The sequence below is a fragment of the Procambarus clarkii genome, chromosome 21 (assembly GCF_040958095.1).
Source record: "Procambarus clarkii isolate CNS0578487 chromosome 21, FALCON_Pclarkii_2.0, whole genome shotgun sequence".
NCBI classification, from domain to species: Eukaryota; Metazoa; Arthropoda; class Malacostraca; order Decapoda; family Cambaridae; genus Procambarus; species Procambarus clarkii.
Genome location: NC_091170.1, coordinates 31,471,062 through 31,494,439, shown reverse-complemented (window position 1 = coordinate 31,494,439; position 23,378 = coordinate 31,471,062). Strand labels below are relative to the sequence as shown.

General features: G+C 38.0%; 2 protein-coding genes across 4 annotated transcripts; both read left to right on the top strand.

Annotated features, from left to right (window-relative positions):
- Positions 1–283: 283 nt before the first annotated feature.
- On the top strand, positions 284–13,255 carry sau (Golgi phosphoprotein 3 homolog sauron). Of its 3 annotated transcripts, none has more exons than XM_069328272.1 (6): positions 284–792; positions 3,322–3,453; positions 4,783–4,897; positions 5,425–5,600; positions 5,852–5,989; positions 6,429–6,768. In XM_069328272.1, the coding sequence occupies exons 1-6, from the start codon at positions 598–600 to the stop codon at positions 6,540–6,542; spliced, it is 870 nt and encodes a 289-aa protein (XP_069184373.1). In that variant the 5' UTR covers positions 284–597; the 3' UTR covers positions 6,543–6,768. The 3 variants fall into 3 exon arrangements, with proteins under 3 accessions (XP_069184373.1, XP_069184374.1, XP_045602375.1); XM_069328273.1 differs by lacking the exon at positions 6,429–6,768 and adding an exon at positions 12,543–13,255 and having other exon boundaries at positions 285–792; XM_045746419.2 differs by lacking the exon at positions 6,429–6,768 and adding an exon at positions 7,275–11,580 and having other exon boundaries at positions 289–792.
- A 233-nt stretch (positions 13,256–13,488) lies between these two features.
- LOC123760657 (coiled-coil domain-containing protein 38) lies at positions 13,489–22,064 on the top strand. Its single transcript, XM_045746420.2, has 11 exons — positions 13,489–14,683; positions 15,202–15,396; positions 15,772–15,935; positions 16,306–16,516; positions 16,695–16,809; positions 17,935–18,120; positions 18,547–18,634; positions 18,958–19,171; positions 19,927–20,044; positions 20,679–20,857; positions 21,056–22,064. Exons 1-11 carry the CDS (start codon positions 14,444–14,446, stop codon positions 21,182–21,184), a joined length of 1,839 nt encoding a protein of 612 aa, XP_045602376.2. The 5' UTR covers positions 13,489–14,443; the 3' UTR covers positions 21,185–22,064.
- Positions 22,065–23,378: the final 1,314 nt, after the last annotated feature.

Sequence of the window (23,378 nt, the reverse complement as noted above, 5' to 3'; positions counted from 1 at the left end):
TGAAGATGAGCATTATATTTCAATTATCCTGGTATGTGGCAGCTCTTAAGGAAGTATATTAAACAAGGAAGTTACAGTACGTGGCTGTGGACTGATTCCACTTGGGGGAGTAAGACCGAATTAGAATGAGCTTTACCAATCCTCTATGGTCACGCTCGTATATTTAAACAAATTCTGGACATGTTAATAATTGTTATTATATCCAAAGGGCAAACCAAGAACCACAGTTGCATCGGTAATCAAAGTTATTATCTGTTATCAGGGAAGGAGAATCCCAGTGAAGGAAAACGGCGCTTTAACTTCCGTTCTCTGTGGAGGGACTCACGCCTACTTTTGCTGTAATGTGTTCATAATACTGTCTATTTATCGTTATCCACACTCAGAGCTTGCGCAGATGCGCTTACGAACTAATATAGTACGAAGCTATTGGCTGGGATCCAAGATAGAAGAGATAGTATGAGACAGTAAAGGGTTAACAGAGCATGCGTATAGCAGCGAGTGGCTCAGTGTTTACTGTTGTGCTGGGGTGAGTGTCGAGTTGGCACTTGGCGACTCTCTATTTCTCATTCTCCTGTGAATTTATGGAAGCCTGACAAGATGAATCGACCAGATGGACTTATTCAACGAAGGAACGTACAAAAAGACAAGGAAGAGAAGAACACACAGAACGAGAGCGACGAGGAGAAGCGAAGACATTCGAGCGGAGACGACGATCTGGACGATGGGGACTCTAAGGAAACAAGACTCACTTTAATGGAAGAAGTCCTCTTGCTGGGCCTCAAGGACAAGGAGGTGAGTCCCGCGTCCCTCCCCCCCATCCTTCATCCCTCCCAATTGAAAGGAAAATGGTATTTGGTTGTTCATATGGGAGACGTGCTGGCACCACCTTCCCCTGAGGGTTCCTGGTCATTGTACCGACGTGGCCGCTTTACCTGAGCCGCATATCCAGCTGGTGTGACCTGCTCTCCTGGCACCTTGGCCCTCTGCTCGTGCTCTCCTGGCACTCTGGCCCTCTGCTCGTGCTCTCCTGGCACCCTGGCCCTCTGCTCGTGCTCTCCTGGCACCCTGGCCCTCTGCTCGTGCTCTCCTGGCACCCTGGCCCTCTGCTCGTGCTCTCCTGGCACCCTGGCCCTCTGCTCGTGCTCTCCTGGCACCCTGGCCCTCTGCTCGTGCTCTCCTGGCACCCTGGCCCTCTGCTCGTGCTCTCCTGGCACCCTGGCCCTCTGCTCGTGCTCTCCTGGCACCCTGGCCCTCTGCTCGTGCTCCTGGCACCCTGGCCCTCTGCTCGTGCTCTCTTGGCACCCTGGCCCTCTGCTCGTGCTCTCCTGGCACTCTGCTCGTGCTCTCCTGACACTCTGGCCCTCTGCTTGTGCTCTCCTGGCACTCTGGCCCTTTGCTCGTGCTCTCCTGGCACCCTGGCCCTCTGCTCGTGCTCTCCTGGCACCCTTGCACAGCCATGCATCAGTTCCAGTTTCATTCACGTTTTATGGTTTTTAAGAACTGTTGCAACACTGGTGTCATTTGTGAGGTTGACATTTGTCAACAATTCTGGCTGTGGTTTGCTAGTAGATTAAGAGCTTATAACTGATGGTATATTATTATGTACATTGCCATCATAATTTGTAGCCAACAATTTGGTATGGATCAGAGCCTTGTTCTTAAATCACAAATCCACAGCCTTCAATATTTCTAAAACTATTGCGATGAAATTCCACACAACTTTTATCTCTCAATATCTGTAGGGTGCTGGTAAAATTTTGAAATTACAAATTCAGAGAATATTTAAATTATACTAATACTCAAATAATAATACAGTACTCAATTATATCAATAAGAAGAGCCATTTACTAATTTAAAATATAGATTTAAAAACTCATAGAATTGAAGAACGAATGAGCATTTTAGTAGGCCTACTAGCCCATGCAAGGGTGATCTAATTTACACTAGTTGCTTTTTGAAACCTTATAACGTATTTACTTAAACATGTTCTATTATTGGAATGCTATGTCTAAAGGGACATGGTCATTTTATATATAATACAGATTACCATCAGATTTTTTCCTATTAACCTACCATATCTAACTATCTAACCTAATCCAACCAAACTTAGCATAAACTAAATGCAACCAAACCAAAATAGAGAGTTTTAACAATTAAGAAAAATAGCTATACTGTATGTGAATGCTTGTGTATAATTTAAACATACGGTTAAATCACTGGTCTTCCGACTAATTGGTTTGCATCATGAAAGGTCCCACTCTGCCTGTGTACCAGTAAATAAAATTAATACAAGAAATATAATAATTTATTCTTATAAATATTGCAAAAAATATAGAAAATACATAAAAGCTCAAATATATGGAACCATGCGCTCGGTCGACCCATACTTTTATCAAACTCGCCAAGCAAGACAAAGTTCGTAAACCGAGTCAAATTTTTCAAAGAAATTGAGCTCGAAAACCTAAAAATTCATAAAGTGGGGCATTCGTAAACCGAGGTTCCACTGTACATCAATAATGCATCAACAATTACAATCATAGACCATCCACATAAAGTTTACACTTCTAAGTAACACTTATAAGCTAAAATAAATATTAGACATAATACCAAAATAAGTAATGGGTCACATTTAAAGAGTATCTCGTAGCACCACAGTAATATCCAAGCCCTTCTTAGAGCATCTCACTCCCTAACCTCCCCTGGCCTAGTCCCCAAAACATTCAGACATCTCCAGTTCAGACTGGCTTCAAGTAACCTTGTTTAGGCTCCCACACTAGCAATCTGTATCTGTCCTGTACACAGAGGTCCAAAGCAAATCTTTAAATGGTAACTTGCTTGACATAGGTAAATAACACACATTATATACTGTATGTTAAATACCTAAACAAAGGAAATACCTGTACAAGACAATATTTTTACATCCTGTACCTTTACACCCTAAAATGGGTGTGAGCATAACACTAACACAAAGTAAATTACAATATGTAATGGAATGCATGTACATTCATTAACTGCTAATTTTTGCTAAATGATCGACCAGCTACACAACATACAGTAATTCCTCAGTCACTTTGAATTCATACTAGGGAGGGATGGCAGAGAGGTGCCTGATTTCATTTGTATTACCCAACCTTGTCTCATGTCACTGCTATACTATCTTCTCATTCTGTTTGCCTCTTACATAAGGATTTTTCTTTTTCATTTCTTTAGAGCTTCGACCTATAGAAATTAGGAAAAATTTGATACACTGTATATGCTGAAAATTTCTTAGGTTTTCACTACAATGTAATTAATTTGTGTATTACTGTACTTCTTTTGCAGGGGTATACAAGCTTCTGGAATGACTGTATATCCTCAGGTCTAAGGGGATGCATCTTAATAGAACTAGCGCTGAGAGGTAGAGTAGAGCTGGAAAAAGCTGGTTTGCGGCGAAAATCTCTTCTGAACCGCAAGGTGAGATATTAGTATACATGTGCTTAATAAAAAAAATTGAAAGTAAGTTAAATGTAATAATATTTCTGTCAATTGAAAATGTTTAGTAGGTCTGCAATAGTTATTGTACATGGTTTATTCCAAGACCTTTAGTGCATTTATCTTCTGCGAGCTATTCTTTGAAAGAGCTTGAGCAAAAATATAAAGGCTCAAAAGTCCTCAAGATTTCCCCCATCCACATAGGAAAAATAATCCTAATATAGTTTGTCAAGTAAGCTAAATCATAAGTCTTAATATTCAGTAAATTACAGCAGCTACAAGAGATATACTTTATGTAATATAGTACAGTATTAAACTATTTCTTACCTTAATTAAATGTTTACTAGAACTAAAGGTACATACAGTATGTGGATAATATTAGGCCTTGAATAATTTGTTTTTATCACCCCCCCTACTATCATATCCTCTTAATATGTAACCCAAATACCCAAGAACATAAGAATAACAGAAACTGACGAAGACCGTTTGACCCATGCGAGAGAGCTCCTGTTCATATCCACCCAAACATACTTATGTACATGTCTAACCTACCTTGCGGTTACCTTGCTATGATTTCAAGGCGGTCCATTCCCGCGGTCCATTCCTTGACCAGGCCTCCTCATTGCTGGACTGGTCAACCAGGCTGTTGGATGCGGCTGCTCACAACCTGACGTATGACTCACGAATACTCAAAACACACTGTTGATCATGTTATTTTTCCTGGTTATTTATTCCATAAATAGACAACCCAGTTTCCACACCCATATTTAACCAGGTCTTTTCTAAATGTAAATTTATCCAATAAATATCGATTTTTTAATTCAAAGCTTCCAAAACCTTTTCCTTTATTACCCAAAACCCTTTGCAGTATCAGAAAGTCCTTTTTACCCAGTGTAGATAAATAGGAAGTAAACAGAATATTTGATGCCATGTTTTTATTTTAAACATTTTAGCAGCCACAAAATATGGGTACTTATTCATTTTGAGTATTTTATCTATCTTGAGATCTTAGATTATCTTGAGATGATTTCGGGGCTTAGCGTCCCCGCGGCCCGGTCCTCGACCAGGCCTCCCTTTTGCTACATACCCCCCAGGAAGCAGCCTGTAGCAGCTGTCTAACTCCCAGGTACCTATTTACTGCTAGGTAACAGGGGCATCAGGGTGAAAGAAATATTTTATCCCTACTAATTAGTGACTGGTTAACTAGTTTGACTACTAGTTAACCAGTCATTGGGAATTACATATACTGTATTTATTGAAATCATATTACCTTATCTTGAGTAGTTGTTTACTCAACTAAGTTTGTTCCAGGTAATTCTGCGATCTGACCAGCCGACTGGAGATGTACTTTTGGACGAAGCACTAAAACATATAAAAGAAACAGACCCACCAGAGACTGTTCAATCTTGGATTGAATTTCTTTCAGGTAAGAAAAGTGTATGGCAGGATATTGGATGGAAGAGTGCAGTTTAGGGAAAATTAAGAACGTGGTCAGTGATGAATAAAGTGGGTGCTCTGTCGGAAGATGTTGTGTGGGTGAGATGCTAACATGAACAAAGCTGGTAGGAAAGGCATGTAAGAACAGTTGGAAAGTGAACATTGCTTTATGGACATGGAGAAAGTATATAAAATAGTTAATATAGTGATTCAAATATTTGAAGTTAGTAAATTCAGAAAAGTTATTTGAAAAGCTTTTATCTAAGAGTAGTAGGGCGTGTATTCACCTAGTTTTGCTTGCGGGGATTGAGCCTCGGCTCTTTGGTCCCTTCTGTGTGGAGACAATAATGTTTTCTAATTTTGGTCACATTTTATTTATTTTATTTTACATTATTTTCTTCATTTTCATTATTTAAAATGTACTGTAATAGATTTATTTATTTATTTATTTATTTATTTATTAAAATGTATGTATATGTCTCAATATCATTTGAGCTTTGACACACTTTATTTCAGGGGAATCTTGGAACCCACTCAAGTTGAGGTATCAGCTGCGAAATGTACGAGAGCGGCTAGCTAAGAACATGGTGGAAAAGGGAGTCCTTACTACAGAGAAACAAAACTTTCTTGTGTTTGATATGACTACGCATCCGCTTACTGATAATGTTACAAAAACAAAACTTGTGAAAAAGGTATTTTAATTTTTTTTTTTTAATGCTTAATTCTTGGTACAATCTTTTTGACTGTAATGCAGTTGAATTGAGGGTGAGAATGGCAAATTAATTGGCCTTCTCATGATGAAATACATGTGTTGTGTGAATTTTTAATATAATTGAAATGAGAGTTGGAAAGAATGTATTAAGCTACATCACACTATGTTAAGACAAAATATTTCTTACAGTTTAATAGTCTATTTTTTAATAATTTTATTAATTTTAATTAGGTTCAGGACAGTGTTTTGAGTCGGTGGGTGGGTGATCCCCAAAGGATGGATCGGCGGGTACTCTCACTTATCTACCTTGCCCATGCTTCTGACGTCTTAGAAAATGCCTTCGCTCCTCTCTCTGATGATGACTATGAGGTAAGATATTTGTGTGATGGCATTAATGTACACTAAATGCAGTCTGTTCTCTGGGTTAAAAGTTGAGCTTTTTCTAAAGCTTGCCAGTAAGCATTTTCATGAAAGAAAACACTAAAAAAATGGTTAATTACCCATAGATTTGTTTCAGTTTTCCTCAGTTTCCTTTTTGAAGAGAAGAATGATAAGTGGCACTTGTCTGGACTGGACTATAGGGGGGTGAGAAGATTCCTTCAAGAAGTCCACTGGAAAGGCATGCCTTATGAATCTGATAGTTTTACAATAAGGTTGTCAAAATTCAGCATTACAGAGAGGGATTGGGTGCATTGTATATTCTTGGATTACCAAAAAGCCTTTTGATATTGTCCCTTACAAATGACTGATATATAAGTTGGAAAAACAGACTTTGGTAACTATCTTGAGGTTACCTTGATGATTTCAGGGCTTAGCGTTCCCGTGGCCCGGTCCTCGACCAGGCCTCCTTTTTGTTACACATCCTCAGGAAGCAGCCCGTAGCAGCTGTCTAACTCCCAGGTACCTATTTACTGCTAGATGAACAGGAGTATCAGGGTGAAAGAAACTGCCATTTGTTTCCGCCTCCACCGGGGATCCAAACCGGAACCTCAGGACTACAAATCCAAAAAAAAATCCTGGACTGCTTGTTATTCATGATGCTATGTAGTGTGTATATGGTAAATGGGAAGCTGTAATTATTAGCTTAAAGCACTGCCTCGTAGTATACTGCTTTCCTGTTTTCTTTGATGTTTGGGAGCAGTGATCACACTCCCTGCTGTGTTATCATACTATAATTTAAATAAATGTGTGTATTGTTATGCATACTGATTTAATATTTTTATTTGGTTCACCTCATGGTTTCCCATAATCTGTGACAGAAAGCCTATTAGTCTTATCGAGCTGTCCCTATTCCAGCTAATGCCCTTTCCCAGGAGGCAACTCACAACAGTTGCCCAACTCCCAGGAACCTATTTACTGCTAGGTAAACAGAAGCGTTGGGTGATAGAAAACAATTAGATGCTGCTGTCCTACTGCAGAAATCAAACCCAGAGCATTTCAGCTGTGGCCCAACTGCACTTACCACTACCATACAGTCTGTTAATCAGTATTTTGCTCTGCTTAAATATTCTCAGACTTCTACTGCTTGTAAGCATGTCATTTCTTTTTAGAGTTTCTCGAGCTTCATTTAATTCTTCATGGATGTATGTTAACATTAGAATATTAAGAGCATGAGAATACATTCCATTTCTGAATTATTTCTCCTAATATTCAGGTTGCTATGAAGCGCGTGCGAGACCTCTTGGATCTTGACTTGGATGTGGAAGCTGCAAAGCCCAATGCCAATGATTTGATGTGGTCAGTGTTTGCGGCATTTATTAAATAAGTCTCTTGTGTCTGAAGGTTGAAGCAGAGGAAACATTTATTAGTGCCTGTGATGATTCTGATGAACACGATTTGAAAAAATATATTTCATATTTATTTATCTGCTGTGTGATATATCATGATTATAATTTTGTTTCGTGTAATCCACATACTTGTTGCGTTAAGAAAGTTTCACAGAAAAGATTTTGTATTATGCATTAGGTGATGGTTGCTCAGAACTTTACAAAGTCACATACTTATTTTGTGAGTAAAAATAAAACTTGTGTAGCATTGCTTTATCAGTAGATTATTGTTCTTATCCTTATCTCCTTTCTCAGCAGCATGGAATGGATTGACTGCATAACTATAGATACATTCAGAAATTATTCATTTAAAGATTAAGCAAATGATTTTGTGTATGTATTATGTTTGTATATTTATATAATACATATGTAGATACTATCATACATACATCCATACATGCATATACATACAGTATACATTTACATATATACATGCATACATAAATGCTTAGGTAGTTCAGGGCATTTACTTCATTGCTTGGAATTTCTTTCGACCTATTCAACATGTTATTTGTTCTCTCGTGTACTTAGTTTCCAGTTTGTAAATTGGTAGCTGCAATAGCTTGATTAACCACACTCATGTATTGGTGTTTTTTGGCCCTGGAAAAGTCATAAAACATACAATTTGCATTTTTATTATTGATTAAAAGTTCTGTAATTTTATTAAGTATTTCAGAGCATATACTCTAATTATTCTTTAGTATCAGAGTATATGAGTTTGTCATGGCATTATGTGTTGTTTACATAGACAAAGTGTATAGGCAGAGGTGTGATGCTTAGATTAGTTACAGTAACTTTACACAACTCGAGCCTGCATGGTCGTGGTGTGGAGGTATGAGGTTGGCTGTACTGTAAATAATCAAACTGGACCCTGACACGTTTTTTGAGGCATGGGAAATCATCTTACTGGCGTCTGGGTAGTGATGTGCGTTTTTAATTAATGCATCTCACGAGTGCATTCTTTAAAGTTTTTAAAAAATAAGTTTTATTTCCAAAGAGCAATGTTGAAGTTACAAAGTGTACGGGTATTGCAGCACCTACGGTTAATGCTATTTTGTTACCGTTCATTTGCAGTACATTTAAGCTTCCAACATCTGTATAGTTGCATTTGCTAGAAGAAATTTGTTTAATACCTTTGCATAAAAACTTGATTTGTTTCAGTTTTCAATTGTTCTGTTACATTACCCCTGCACCACTACCATGTGAGGAGCGTAAGGATAATATTAGCTGGTGCAAATATTTTTATCTCTAGCATTAAGTTGCTTTTTATCACATGATATTGATAAAAATGGTGATGGTGTAATGCAAAACTGTATACAAAGCTATTAGCATCAGTTACTGGTAGGTTATGGCCATAAATAAAGGAAAATTAATAAAAATTAAGGATTGTTCACAGCATCTTATTTTTCACTCATTCTCATGTCTTTCCACTAGAGGTGCTGTGTGTTGTTTACCTTGTTGTGTACAACATTGTCAGTATGTACATGAAAACAGATTAGCAAATGTTTTCATTGAAACATCATAAAGGTAAATGTTCCCATAATGTATATTGGAAAATGGGACATTGAGCACCTTTTAGCAGATGAAATTTGCTGATCAAGTTGAATGTTTCTTGTGTACAGTGTTTAAATATAACAAATATTAAAGTGAGTGACCATATCAGTAATCCTTTTTTATTTTGCAAACTTTTAGTTGTTTATGTAGGGCTTTTATAGAAGCAATTTGCATTCCATACCAACAATCAGATTGTAAGAATTGCAAAAATATGGATTTTTGGTCCTTTGATAATACGTAGCTAATAAATCGCCAAGTTGGTGCTGTAGGTTGTGAGATATCCAAGCACACTTGGAGACTGCTGTTTATAATGATCCTGGGCTGTTTCAGAGCTGTGGCCCCCCTCGGCATTGCCAAGTATAAACCAGTAGTATAGGATGATCTTCCTGCTTATAGTTCCTTTTGAAACAAGTTATAAGCATTGTTTATTTTCAAAGGATGAAGTTCCTTAAATCCGTTTGACCAAGAGATGTGAAGTAGTTGAAACGTTGTGGCTGGTGAATGGTAAATTAACTGCTGGGTGTCTATGCATACGTTAAGGAACCCAGTAAATATACATTACTGAGTACTGCACAACTTGAGAAGTATCTTGATGATCTATATTTGGCAACTTTACTATGATAGTTACCTCTTCCTCATAATATAATTTTTTTATGGGCCTAGAGCCTTCAGATTAAATTTTAGTTATTATAGGCTAACTGGTACAGAACATTCAGGATGAAATGTATTTTAATATTTAAAGCTAACTTATCCCAAGTATTATATCTACAAAAGTTTGTTTGCTAAAATACATATAATTAATTATAAGAATTTATGAATCAAATGTTCTTTAAACTAAATAAATTGTTGTATTTTTTATAGCAATGCAAGTCTTTATATTTATAACCTAAAGCACTGTCTTGCCCAGCTTTAGTGAATATTTGTCTTATTTTCTCCCAGCCAGTTGAGATATTTTCATTAAATTGTATACAGTATTGTTGAATTTGTTGACTTTGTATGTGGTACCTGGGAAGGTATCTCCGCCTAAATTTAATTTTCAGCGTGTTACATTGGAGTGATATAGTATTTTAATTAAGAATCGTATTAAAGGAAATCTAACCAATATCGGAAAAGTATATAGTATAAAATAAAATAAAACAAAACAAAAAACATTCACAATTATTTAATTAGTTTTAAGTGTTTAATTGTATTATCAATCAAATTTTTCCATATTTAATCAAAGTTGTGTTATAAAGCACTATTTTATATCAGGTTCTTAATGTAATACATTTTCGTAGGCATTATGTGTAGTTTTGCTGAGTTTTCTATTTAGATGTGAAAACTGTTTTGACACTTGCTTTTGGGTATAATGGGATCATTTGATTTATTTAGTTGTGTACTACGTACTTTAGTGGTTAATTACATGGCTCAAGTCTTGAAATATAAATATTCTGTCAGTTCACCTCAGATTGAAGAACCTTACCTTATCAATACTGGTCCCGATCATTAATTAACATAAGGTTATTGTAAGAATTTTTGCCCTCTGCCTTATATTAAGTCCATAATACCTTGAAAAGAAACTAATTAATGTTGCTAAAATGAGAGAACCTGAGAAATAGTAACAAAGCATAATAACTCTTTTTACTCTGTGAGATAATCTGTTGTCTTAGTCATGCAAACATTTCCTCTTGTGTGTGTTGATGTGGACGACATGATTGGTGTTATGCTATAAGTGCGACTATCATTGGATGTGTCAACTAATTTTTCCCTCCTTCTTATTGTAAGAAATGGATTTATTTAAAAAGGTTTCCTTAATTTTTGTGTCGGTATTAGTTATGGTAAGCTTTTTTTTCTGATGAGCATTGAAGGTTTGAAATTATTTTACATTGGCTATTATTTCATGCTCAGCATTCTTAGTAACACTAAGCTTTTATATACTGTACAGTATTTTTTAGTTTGTGTGAAAAGTAAACATGCATGCACATTACTGCTGTGTAAATTGGAATTAACATCTGTGCAGTGGAAGTTCATACAGTACTTTTCCCAGATTATAATCTCTTAACAGCAAAAAGACCAATATTACTTTTTTTTTTTTTTTAACAATTTAGTACCGTATAGGCAAAATGTTTTATAAGCTGCTTGCATATTACAGATATTTCAAGTGCAGCTATATATGTGATTGTTCCTTGCTGTAAGCACAAAGCTTATTTGTACCTAAGTAAGGATTTTGCTTTTAGCAGCACCAGAAGATATATCTACAGCTTTAATAAGTTTGTGACCATTATTAGTTTTGTACATTTAAAATGGGTTTTATAATATATTTGTGAAGTAACACAAGCAACTTGGTGTGCATCTTATGTACATAAAAGTTGTTGAAAATGTTTGTACTGTGCATCTGTAAGATGAAATGTCAGCTAATATAAGCATGTTGTCAAAGACAGTGTCATCTTTGTATCGGTACTGGCAGATTTTACCAATAGCATTCCATAGAAGACATTGAGCTTGGTAGTGGTGATTTCCCACTTGTTTTATGTTATATATAAATATAACTTCTAAACATCTGCACTGTGAACAGGTTTAATAATAAAATCAGTTTGTTAATTTTTGTCTTCTTATCCCTTAATAATTGGTTTTTGGAATTCTTTTATGTTATTTAGTTCAGGTAGTGTGCATTTAGAAATATCATATTTTTTCTATTATAAATAAGAAGAGTTTACAGGCCAAATATAAGTAATTGTAATTTTTTCCAAGAACACTAATCACACATGGAAAAAGAGTAAGAAATTCAGTGTTGTGTTGTACATTAAAGTTTTCGTATTTCTATACAGTATTGTAGATCTCGATCTTTGATGCCTTGTTCCTTCCATGTGGAAGGGATGACTACCAGATATCTTTAGTGTATGGAGTAAATATTTGTCAAATAATTTTCCATGCTGATGTGGGTGTCATAGAAGTAAACTAGCTCGCAGTGAAAATTAATAATATTTGAAAGTGAGGATTCCCATTATCAAGCTCAAAATACATAAGATAGTAAAAAGAGAAGGAAACGAAAGTTTGGAGGCACAGGATGGGAGGAGCCTATATACTAATATATACTTTTGAAGGTTTAGAGCATGGAAGAGACTATGAAGGGCACTGCACGGAGTGTAACTAATGATAGAGGAATGGGTACACAAAACACACATGTTTGGTGAATTTCTTCAGAGTTTTGGCCATTGTGTTGACAACAATTGTCTTTGCAAAAGTCATTGTATTAGGGAATATTAAACAAACACTAAGATTAAACTTAGTTTCTCTTGTGTTAAAAAAGTGTTTCTAACAAGGATAGAATCATGGAAAATATTACATAAATTTAACTCAATGTGAACAATTCCTGGATGGCAATAAGTGATCAGTTGACTTGATTTTATCTGCCACTTGAACTCCAATCCATCCTCCAAAATAATTGAATGTACAAAATATGACCTGTTTTGAAATATACTTGTCTCTGTCTCAGATGATGTCATTTTATGTAAAGATTTAAAACTGCTACAAAACTACAGAAAACAAATCCTTGATTTCAGACCATCAATTGCTGTGGAACCTGGTATTTCCTAAAGGGTTGCTATGTGACTTAACCTGATCAGCATATGACAATCACACACCACTCACATGTCATCCTGAAAAGCTGGATGAAGCTAGCCAACCCCAAGCATCTGGTCTCCATCCACAAACAGAAAGACAGGTACACTCCAGTGTTCATGTATTATTTGTATGTACGTTTGCATTATCATTATTATTATTATACAGATTAATTTGTCTTAAATTTCACGATGTATAAGATAAGGATAATGGGTTGGAAAGTTATAAATTTTAATAATTCACTGTACTGTAGTTTTTTTTATTATATAGAGCCAGTTCCTATATAACCATAAGTTTACCCCCCACCACCCCACCCCTTCTAAGAGAGAGAGAGAGAGAGAGAGGTCCTGTAGACACCAGCTCCCTGCCAGTAGAGGTGAGCTTGAGTGCTGCTACATTACACATCAGTCATGCTTCATTGTTTATATCTGGGCCAGTGATAACATTAACCAACTGTGTTTTGTATATTGTTTCTTGTTTGTGTTGCAAATATAACGAAATGCTGGCATTAATTTGTTTCAAAATTTCCATTTGAAATAACTGTGGTGATTCTAGAAATATGAATATTTCTATAATTATCTGTGTGACTTTAGATCTTCCTCGTGCATATTCATTTATATTATTTACTTTGGTCCATTAAATTAGATCTCTATTACCTAACTGAATTTCATTTACCCATGTATGTTCCCCTCCCTCCCCCTACCCATTACAATAAATTAAATGATACAAGAATCATCAACTGTGTAATTATTGTCATTTAATCTTCCCTCTCAAGTGAGGGATCACGCAAACTCAATATTTAATATGGCCGACTAATATTGTGCAAAGCCGAGAGTGCTCCTTAGAGGTAAAAATCAGAATACAACATTTTTAACACTTTAAAAACAATTTATATAAATCCACATATCTAAAAACACAAAATATTTAGACACTGGCCATCATGAAATCCCTGTTTGTGAACCATCAGCGTCGCCGTTGCCATGGCAACACCCGCACACATCACTACACTTCACTCTTGTAGAGTTGTAACATAAATTCTGCCCATTAACCTTGATAATGAAACAACTAGGAAGTGGGTTAACCAACAGGAATTACTGGCATGTGTCACTTAACCTCTGGGAACCGAGCTAAGTAGCATATGCGTTTGAAAACGTTGTACGTTTAGCTAACTAACTAGCAGTGTCACTGATTACCATGTGTCACTAAATCACTGTAGCATGTTACCAGTGTAGCAAACTAACTAGCATTCATCACTTCTCAATAGCAGGCTAACAAGCCTATATGACTAAATCACGGTGAGGTGGGCCAACTAGCTTAGACTACTAGCACATATCACTAAATCACTAAAGCGGATTAACTAGCGTGTCACTAAATCACTTTGAAGAGATAACTAGCTCGGACTATTATCGTGTGTGATTAAACCTTGAAGCCAGTTTGATGAAAAACATGTCACGTTCGGTTATATACAAATAATGAACATAACGAGGGGCAACAGCTTGAAACTCACCAAACCACATTATAGGGTAGAACAACAGGTGGTTTTTCCAGTGGTTATAAACCCACGGAACTTCCTACCCGCCGAAGCCATAAATTACAAGACATTACTTCAGTTAAAAAAAAAAAAAAAGAGAAATGGGAGACCTTTGATAAACCGCTGTCTTTCTGTCCTCGTCGAGGCCACTAGAGAAATAATGGTTGTCAGGTAAATTTCAGACAAATACAATTGCGATAGAAAGCTTCTAACTAATGCTAAAGGTATCTACATGTATACTTGTAACTCCAATGTCATCAAACCTAAACTTGTAAACTGTGCACGCAATACTCTAAACATTGAAAGCTAACAATGGATGATAGTAAAGCCCCTAAAGCTAATGACAAAGCATCTGGGGCGCCGTCCTTGGCCAGGAGTGGCCTGCAGGCGAGCGGCTCGGCCATGGCCTCGTCCAGAGCCGAGGTTATGGCCAGGGCGGCTTGGGCAAAGTTCCAGGTGCCTAAGAAGGTGAAGGTGAAGACCCCGTTCCAGCCTCCCCCTGAGAAGGATCTGTTCCAGTACACGGGACGGACCGCCAGGCAGCTCCACCAGGCGAGTCCTCGATCGCTCGCTGGTCTTCGCTGCACTCGAGTTGCAGCGGCGAACACAAATGTTATAATGCAGCTTTTGTATTATATATTTGTTTAATTGTTATATTACGCAGTACAGTTGTTGCATTGGGTAATACAAATGTTTTATTAGATAATACGAAAGTTGTATTATATTTTACGAGGGTTATAGTTGTTAAATTAAATAATAGTTGTATTATATATGAGAATTAGGTGTTTAATGACACTAAATAAACAATTTACAATAGTAGCGAACTATTTACAATAATTAAATTAAATACATTAGTCTCGAAGTTTGCATAATTGACAGTATATATTGGCAGGGTCTGCATAACCGTTTTGAGAAATGAGCGCCAAATAATGTTCTCTATAGCTAATTTGGTTAAAATAATAATGTCATTTATTACACATAAAATACTCTTCTGGGTACCTTCGTGCAGAAAATTAACGTGCTGATATATTAAATATATACGATCTTGACTAACAAGAGTTCCTTCGTAGGATCTGGTTAAGAGTGGCACCGAGGCGCAGTTAGCGTGCCGTGTGAGGCGGGGCGAGGTCGGTGGGCGGCCTCGTCAGGAACGTGTGGAGGAGCAGCTGGGTCCACCCCGCCGGCGACGCAGCAAGGTCACCCCCACACAGCCACACACCGCAGATGACTACCTGCTGGCCGTCCGCACCACCGCTCGCGATAAGGTAACACCCACCTGCTTGATTGGGTTCTGGGAGTTCTTCTACTCCCCAAGCCCGGCCCGAGGCCAGGCTTGACTTGTGAGAGTTTGGTCCACCAGGCTGTTGCTTGGAGCAACCCGCAGGCCCACATATCCACCACAGCCCGGTTGGTCCACCTCTTTCTCTAAAATTAACATCAGTGACAAATTCAATTCGAGGAACCCAAAATCATGTAATTTCTTCGAACTTCGATATTTCCACGATTAAATCAGAAATATATAAATTTAGGAATTTAACAGTGCACTTCCATTAAATACAGAATGTTAGTCTTCCAACAAATACTAAATGTTAGTTCTTTAAATGATTCCTAGTTGTCAAGCTCGAGATCTCTTCCTGCAGAACTTGGCTCGGGTGGCAAAGGTTGAGTCAGAGCGGCTGCAGAAAGAGCTGGAGAGTGAGAAGGCCATCAACACTGAGCTGGAGTCACAGCTCCAGCATCACGAGGCTGCACTGCAGGAGTTTCTCCAGCATCATTATCGCCAAGTGACTGAAGCCTTAACAAAGTTAGTGCCGAAATTATAAAGGTCTTCTTAGGAATATTGATGGTCGTAATTAGCTTGTTACATACTCTGAAGTCCCTCATATATACAAGGGTGGCAGCACATTGCTGTGTGAACCTAGGCTTGCTAATAAAACAAAGTTTGTTAATAACAAAATTGTTGAATCGCGTCGTAGCCATCACGATCGAGATAAGAAGGAAACGTTTCCTTAAAGCTGTGCGTAGAATTTGCCTCCACTACTTCAATTCTTATCACATTACATTTGTTCATTATCATGACACTGAGTATGTAAAGGTATGTATGTATGTATTATCCGTAATAGATATTTTATACACATAGCCTATTATCCATACTAAATCTAAGATTCGAACAGAGGTGAAACTGCACGGCGTAACTTAACTGAACAAGAAATTCGCATCGACTACTTCTCGGGTCTGTTGGCTGAGGCCAGGACAGTCCAGGAAGAAGAGGAGGAGCGCCTACAGGAGCTCACAGCCTTCCAGCAGTTCTTGGCAGCTGTCACGCCGTCACATTCTCTCAAGGATCTCAAGCGGCGCCTACAGGAGGTTCAGGACGAAGTGAAGGTAAGAAATATTGTTCAGTATTTCGTCATTGCTTGAGTTTTATTACTGAGACACAAAAATCCTTAGAATAATAACATAAATATTGTTTTTATATGACGGTGAAACACTGAGACAATTGTCAGCTGCAAGTAATATTTAGTTATATACAGTTTGGTTTTGGAATGTGCCTTTCATACAGATAACTCACGGGGAAGCAGATGAGGGCAACGATCCAGCGTCTTCAAATTCCCTTGATATTGCCCTTGCAGCCTCAGTAGCCGCGTCTAGCACCTCTGGAAATGTGTCTCCCAGTGGTAAGTCACTCACAGAGTTAACTAGTTTAATCAGGGCCACAAACAAGGATACCTGTGGATTTAGCCATAAATTATCAAAGGTTGAACAAGGGAAGATGATCGATGATTAATGCTATATAAGGAATGCAAGTACATTAAGTATCTCGCAGAGGCTAGTATAGTATCACAATTATTACAGATGTGGTACAGTTATTACTAGGCTAGACGAGGCTACATTATTATTAGGTAAAGTGTAGTAAGACCTTGGGCTACGTTAGGATGGTAGAACATTTTTAAATTAACCGGTGGTAACACTGGTTAACATGAGGGATAACGTTATTGTGATAGGCTGATGGCAGCATTATTGAAGTATGGTCTCAGAATTTACAGCTTCATCGAGTAAGCGATTCCATGGGGTTATGACCCTTTGATTGAAAAGGCATCTGTTTTCTGTCCTACATTGTGGATTGTTGAACTTTGTGTTGCATTGGATCTTACAAAGAAGAAGTCTAGATTAATATTTCAATTTGTTCAGTATTTTCAAGGTTTCGATGAGATCAACAGTTCATGTTTGGTGTATAGTGTTGTTAGTCCAGTGGTCCTCAGCCGTTCTTAGTAAAAGAGTTGACTGAGTTCTGGGTGATTTTTGTCACTATGGTAAACTTTCTCCAAGCAGCCTAACACAAGTTAATTTTTAGAATTTATAGTTCATTGAACTCAACTGTACCCAAGCCTATAACCATTATAAACTCTATGATTCCGAAAGGATTCGAACGCGGGAGGCCAAGTATCACTCCACTGGCTACCACAGTACCGATACCACTGCGCTGTCGACTGCCTGTAGGTATTGGTTGGTCCTGGAGCTCATAAGTTACCACATAAGCTCCACGACCAACCAACATCCGGCAACACTTGTAGTGCGTTTTGAGCATAGTTTTTCATCAAATCCTGTCACATGGTGAGAGCGCGCTGGGTATACAAACGTGAAACAAAGCTTGAATGGTCCCCAAGCTGTAGATCATTATAAATCTTAACTTGATTACACATAAAGCTAAATTCCTTAGCATTGATATAAACTCGTACTTCAAGCATTTTTCTTCCCGGCTGTAACACTGCATTGCTTTAATAGTCTCTATTTGCGCACAGGTGAAGGAGGAGGAGGAGGGGCATTAGGAGCTGACCTTATGTCACTACGCATGATGAGGCCAGGGAAGCCCTCATGTCAGTCACCAACCCGAGCAGGAGACAGACTCTCGCAGACACCTGAAGACACCACAGAGCTCGCCACCATTCCTCAAGATGGTCCAGACACGTGTGATGCCGCAGCCTTTGGTAGGTTTAATCATATTAGTTAATGTATCTTTGGTATGATCATTTGGATGAAGATGTAATGCTGCTAAAGTTTGAAGCAACTTAGTTTGAAGCACCATAAACATTAAAGGTTAAGTTTGAAGCACCAAAACATTAAAGTTTGAAGCAACATAAACATTAATGTTTGAAGCAATATAAACGCTAAAGTTTGAAACAACATTGACATTAGAGTTTAAAGCCACATAAACATTCAAGTTTGAAGCAGCATAATTAAAACTTGAAGTAACATAAATATAGAAGTTCCAAGCAACATAAATTTCTGGCAAAATCAAGATTCTAGAGCCACCTATGTAGTGTTGTGTGGCTACCTCTTCATTCACACTTTTTCCGATGCCACTGTAATCTTCAAATACAAGTTCTCACAACATGAGGTCCATCACCTGACAGATGAGTTCCTGGGTGATGACGGCCACCTTGTGGACCTTGCCTGTGTGTATGAGTCTCAGTGCCACGCTCTATTGGCTCTTCTCACCAGGTAGGCCTCTCCTCACTCTACTAGAAATTTTGTATGATCTAGTTCGACGTTATATCATAATTTATCATTCTACATTTCTCTCTGTTCATAGTAGAATAATTTTGTCTGCATTACATCACGGTAAATCTCTTATCAAATAATATATCTAATTTTCCTTTGAATTTCTTATGACCGACGTATATGATAGTTGGTATATGATAGATGTAGATATGATAAATTGTATTCTATGACTCGGGTAGAAGAATTAAGCTTTTTAAATAATTTATGTGTAATATCTACACGAAATTAGGAAAAGTAATCAGTAAAAAAGCTGAAATACTTAGGTTGAGGGCGCAGACAGAGGCCATCAACAAGGAAGGGGACACCCGGCAGAAGAGACTCGACAGCCGCCTGCAGGAGATACAGCAGCTGCAGGAGAAGGCTAAAGGCGGAGGACACGAAGATCAACTACGAGATCTTCGCACACTTATAGGGGAATGGGCGAGATTATCAGGCGATGCCGAGGCCCAGTGCCAACTCGACCAGCTGGTGGCACAGGTATGTTTTTCCACGTTACAAAATTGCGTTGATTTTGATGTGTAATTCCTCGATCTATATAATCCCCAGTCATCACTGATAACATCTGATGCAATATACTCACTCCAGTAAAGCAGCACAAGAACGGAAAGTTAAAATCTATACATTTGTATCGTGTTATTATCTTAGTAACTGTCAAAGCAAAATCTTCAGATATAAAATTTTTCATTGATTGCTTTATGAGTTTGTTATTTAAACGAACTTGTTTCATTGTAGTCTATATTCTAAGTAAATCACGTATGATTACAAATATTTTTAGTTAGATGTACAATAAGAAAAGATGTGGTTAGAGATCTGTTATATATATCTAACTTACACACATTAAAGAATGTGTGTAAAAACTGTTAAAGAGTCAGTTTACTTTCCTAAGGTACTTATAGGGTACTTTCCTTGATTCTTTAAGTTTATTTGTATTTCACGCTGTTAGTTAGTTAAGTTCATTTATTAGGCACCCATACCCATCTTGTGGGGGGTAGTGAAAAGGGTTACAGAGGCACATGTTAGGCACAGGGTAGGATAGGAGACTTTAGTCCGACATTTTCTTGACGTTGGTAAATCTTAGTAAGACGGGCTGGCTTCTGACCCTTCCTTCTCTGTCTGCCAAGATTTCCTCGCTCTTGAACATGCCTGCTGCAACTTTCTTGGACACATTAATCATTGCCTCTAACAAATTGTTAGACTTTTCCCCATATAGTCCTACTTCACAAACTTTCCAGATTGCGGAAGTTGTGAGTGACGTGTTTGGATCAAGCGAGTACTCTCCGCTCGTCCCTCCAACCCAGACAGCCACTGTCAGTAAACAACAAGTTCCCAAGACTACAACTCGACCTAAATGTATGTAAACAGTAGGATGCTGGAGTGAATTTTCATCCTCGTAGTTTCCAACCTTGTGCTTCAAACTCAAACTGTATCTTGTACTACCCACTTCCCTAAAAGGAAGGGGGTGGTAGTGGTGGTGGGGGGGGGGGGAAGACAAAAGAACATAGAAACTGCAGACGAGTAGTCACAATAAAGTGCCTGAAATATGTTGACCAAACCACACACTAGAAAGTGAAGGGACGACGACGTTTCGGTCCTTTCGATTGTGTCACAATCGACATGAGAATGGTCCAGGATGGACCGAAACGTCGTCGTCCCTTCACTTTCTAGTGTGTAGTTTGGTCAACATGGAAACTGTATTGGAGGGGACCTAAAAATCCCCTCTAATGCGTTATGTGTGCTTTTCTCTGAGGCTAAGGGTCCCCTTCTTCCAGCCAGAGATGGTACTCCCTTCCTATTCTTATCCAGGCTTATACCCACAATTAACTACTACTCACAGGATGAGTACTTGGTGCACAATAATGTCAACTAGTATTTGAATCAGTAAATGAATATTTCCTTGTATATATAATGAAGGAAACACGTGTAGGTGTAGGATGATACATAAATCGTATAGGTTTGATTCGTCTTATATTTACCCATTTGGCAGCAAAGGACGGCAAGGGGAGCCCCAGCGAGGAACCCATGCTGGACCCCGTCAGTGATGGAGCCTCTGTGAGCCACGGGATGGGCCAGGAGGCGCTGTTAGCGCTCCTGGAGGCCAGAGTCACAGATCTGTGTGCCCAGCTTGACAACATTGACCCGGCGCTGAGAGACGCCATTTTCTTGGTGAGGACTAAAGGTCATAAGGATTTAAAAAAAATTGCTTAAAAGTAAATTTTCCCTATATCAGTATGCTTACCTAACCTCACCTAAACTAACATAACCTGCCTATACTAGCCCAAAAATAAAGCTTCTGAGCCTGATTCTGAATACACAGTTTAAGGGGATGCTAGTGAATATTATTAATAGTACTGATTGTTACAGAACTGTGAACAAACTCGACGAGCTCGTCTTAAAGAGGAGAAGCGGCTAGAGACTGAGATGAAACGAGCTGAACGCAAGCAGCGACACTTGGAGCGAGCCTTGGCCGAACCCCCGCCTAAACCACTGTGATCCACGCAGAATCAAAGCCACTTGGAGCGAGCCTTGGCCGACTACCACCTCGACTCCAGAAGGCAAGAGGTGCCATAAACATTTATGAACTTGGGTCGCCTAGATGACGTCCTCAAGTATCAGAGAATCCAATACTCTAACTTAAAAAAATCGTACTTGCGAGAAGTGTTAAGATAACACCGTGAAAACTCGCAGAAATTGACTCCATACCAAAATCCAAATGGTAAGTTTATAATATACCTATTAATCTCGTGCCATGCACGCAAGCCCATGCCCTGCCACATAAAACAGGTAAAGTAGGGAAATGGGTTATAGGATTTGTTAAAGGACAGAGCACAGCCAACCGTATAGTTAATAATTAAGCTAATAACACAGCTAAGTACTTTGTTTTTGTTGAGCTTAAAGCATGGGTGAGCTTACACTTATGGGTGAGTTTACATTCATGGGTGAGCGTTACAAATCAGTTAAAACTAGGTATCATATATGCAATAATTTCTTATCCCCCCCCCCCCCGTCAGTTTATTTGTAGGATGGCAGTTTATTTGTAGGATGAAATGACATACTATTATGTTTCGCTACATAAGTATTTTGTTATGATTTTGTATTATGCTGTTGTGTGTCAGTATTGATAGTATTCCTTTATATATTTTGTGGGTTTATCATGGTTGAATAGAGTCAGTTGGGGTTGCTTGGTGAACATGACCATGTGGTCTGGTCAACATACTTTAGCCACGTTATTGTGACTCCTCGCCTGCATATAAGGAAGTTTTGTCACGCGTTGTGACCAACTGGGCTGTTTGACCAACCTTGTAATTATATTTGTGTATGATGTTAATATTCCTGAACTATTTTCTGTATGATGTAACGTTTATATATATATATATATATATATATATATATATATATATATATATATATATATATATATATATATATATATATATATATATATATATATATATATAAGTTTATATTTGTGTTTGGAACGATTATTCCCAGTATGTCAGTGTCTGAAAGAGTTTGCCTCTGATATGTTTTGGTAACTGGACGTCGCCACGCTTGCCAGCGAGGAGAGCTCAGTAGCGTAGGTTGTATGGAGGTGGGCGGACCTGTGTTATGGGTAAGTCTGTTGTTTGGTTACTGTTTTATGTTCATTGTGCTTGATAAGATGTCTGGTTTGACTATTTGTCATAACATATGTCATCTATCTTGTGTAGCATTAGTCACTGATCAGCGTTTAGAGGTGTTATTTCACCCCATTGAAGTGTGAGTTTATTTCTGGATTGTTCAGTGCTTATTCTATGTTGTGTGCTATTGTTCCCCCATTATGAAGTATATTAATGTTGTTAACCTCGGTTAAAGGCAAACGTGTATGAATACGCTCTGGCTTCCTGAATTAAATGGGTTGACCATTAATTTCTTGTGATTATTATTGTCTAATAAGGGAAAGGCAGAGGAGTTACATATGGGCATAAAAAGGCCGTTTGATATTACTATTACTATTATTATTTGTAGTGGCAGCATTAGTTTCAGTATAGTTTAAACACTGTAAACATATACTGAGGAGGATACACAAGGAAATCATACTCGCGTGACATGAATGATAAAATTAATTTGAGCAATGAGGGGATCCGAATCCTCGACTTAGGAACTCCCAAACCACGCACCTTACCTCTGGACCACAATATGGTATAAAGTATACTGCCTGGGATTCCACAAAATCTGGAGTATATGTTGGAAGAACTCTATTACCTATTCCAGAGTACAGAGTGCATCTTCACAGTTATATGTAAAACCTACACTGACTTCAGTAGGGGGCCTCCATACGTCCTGTGGGTCGGCTTGGAAGTACCCAGGTTGAGGGTTCAAATCCCGCCATTGCTCCAATTGATTCTATCACTAAGGGTTCCGGCTATCTGCAGTCACTTATTAATTTATTTATGTATTTATTTATTTACTTAGCCACTGTTGTTTCTCAATGTGGTGAAACATGTTTAAAGAGTATCTTTAAAAGCGTATTATTATTTTAGCCGTGATGCATTATATATTTTATGAGTTTATATCGAACACATGCCTATATATATATCAAATACAGTTAAATGAAAAGGTGCCTATCAATTAAAATCCACAAAAAATTTACATGTTCACCTACTCTGACATAAACACATCGACGTATAGCTGTTCTACCTTGACA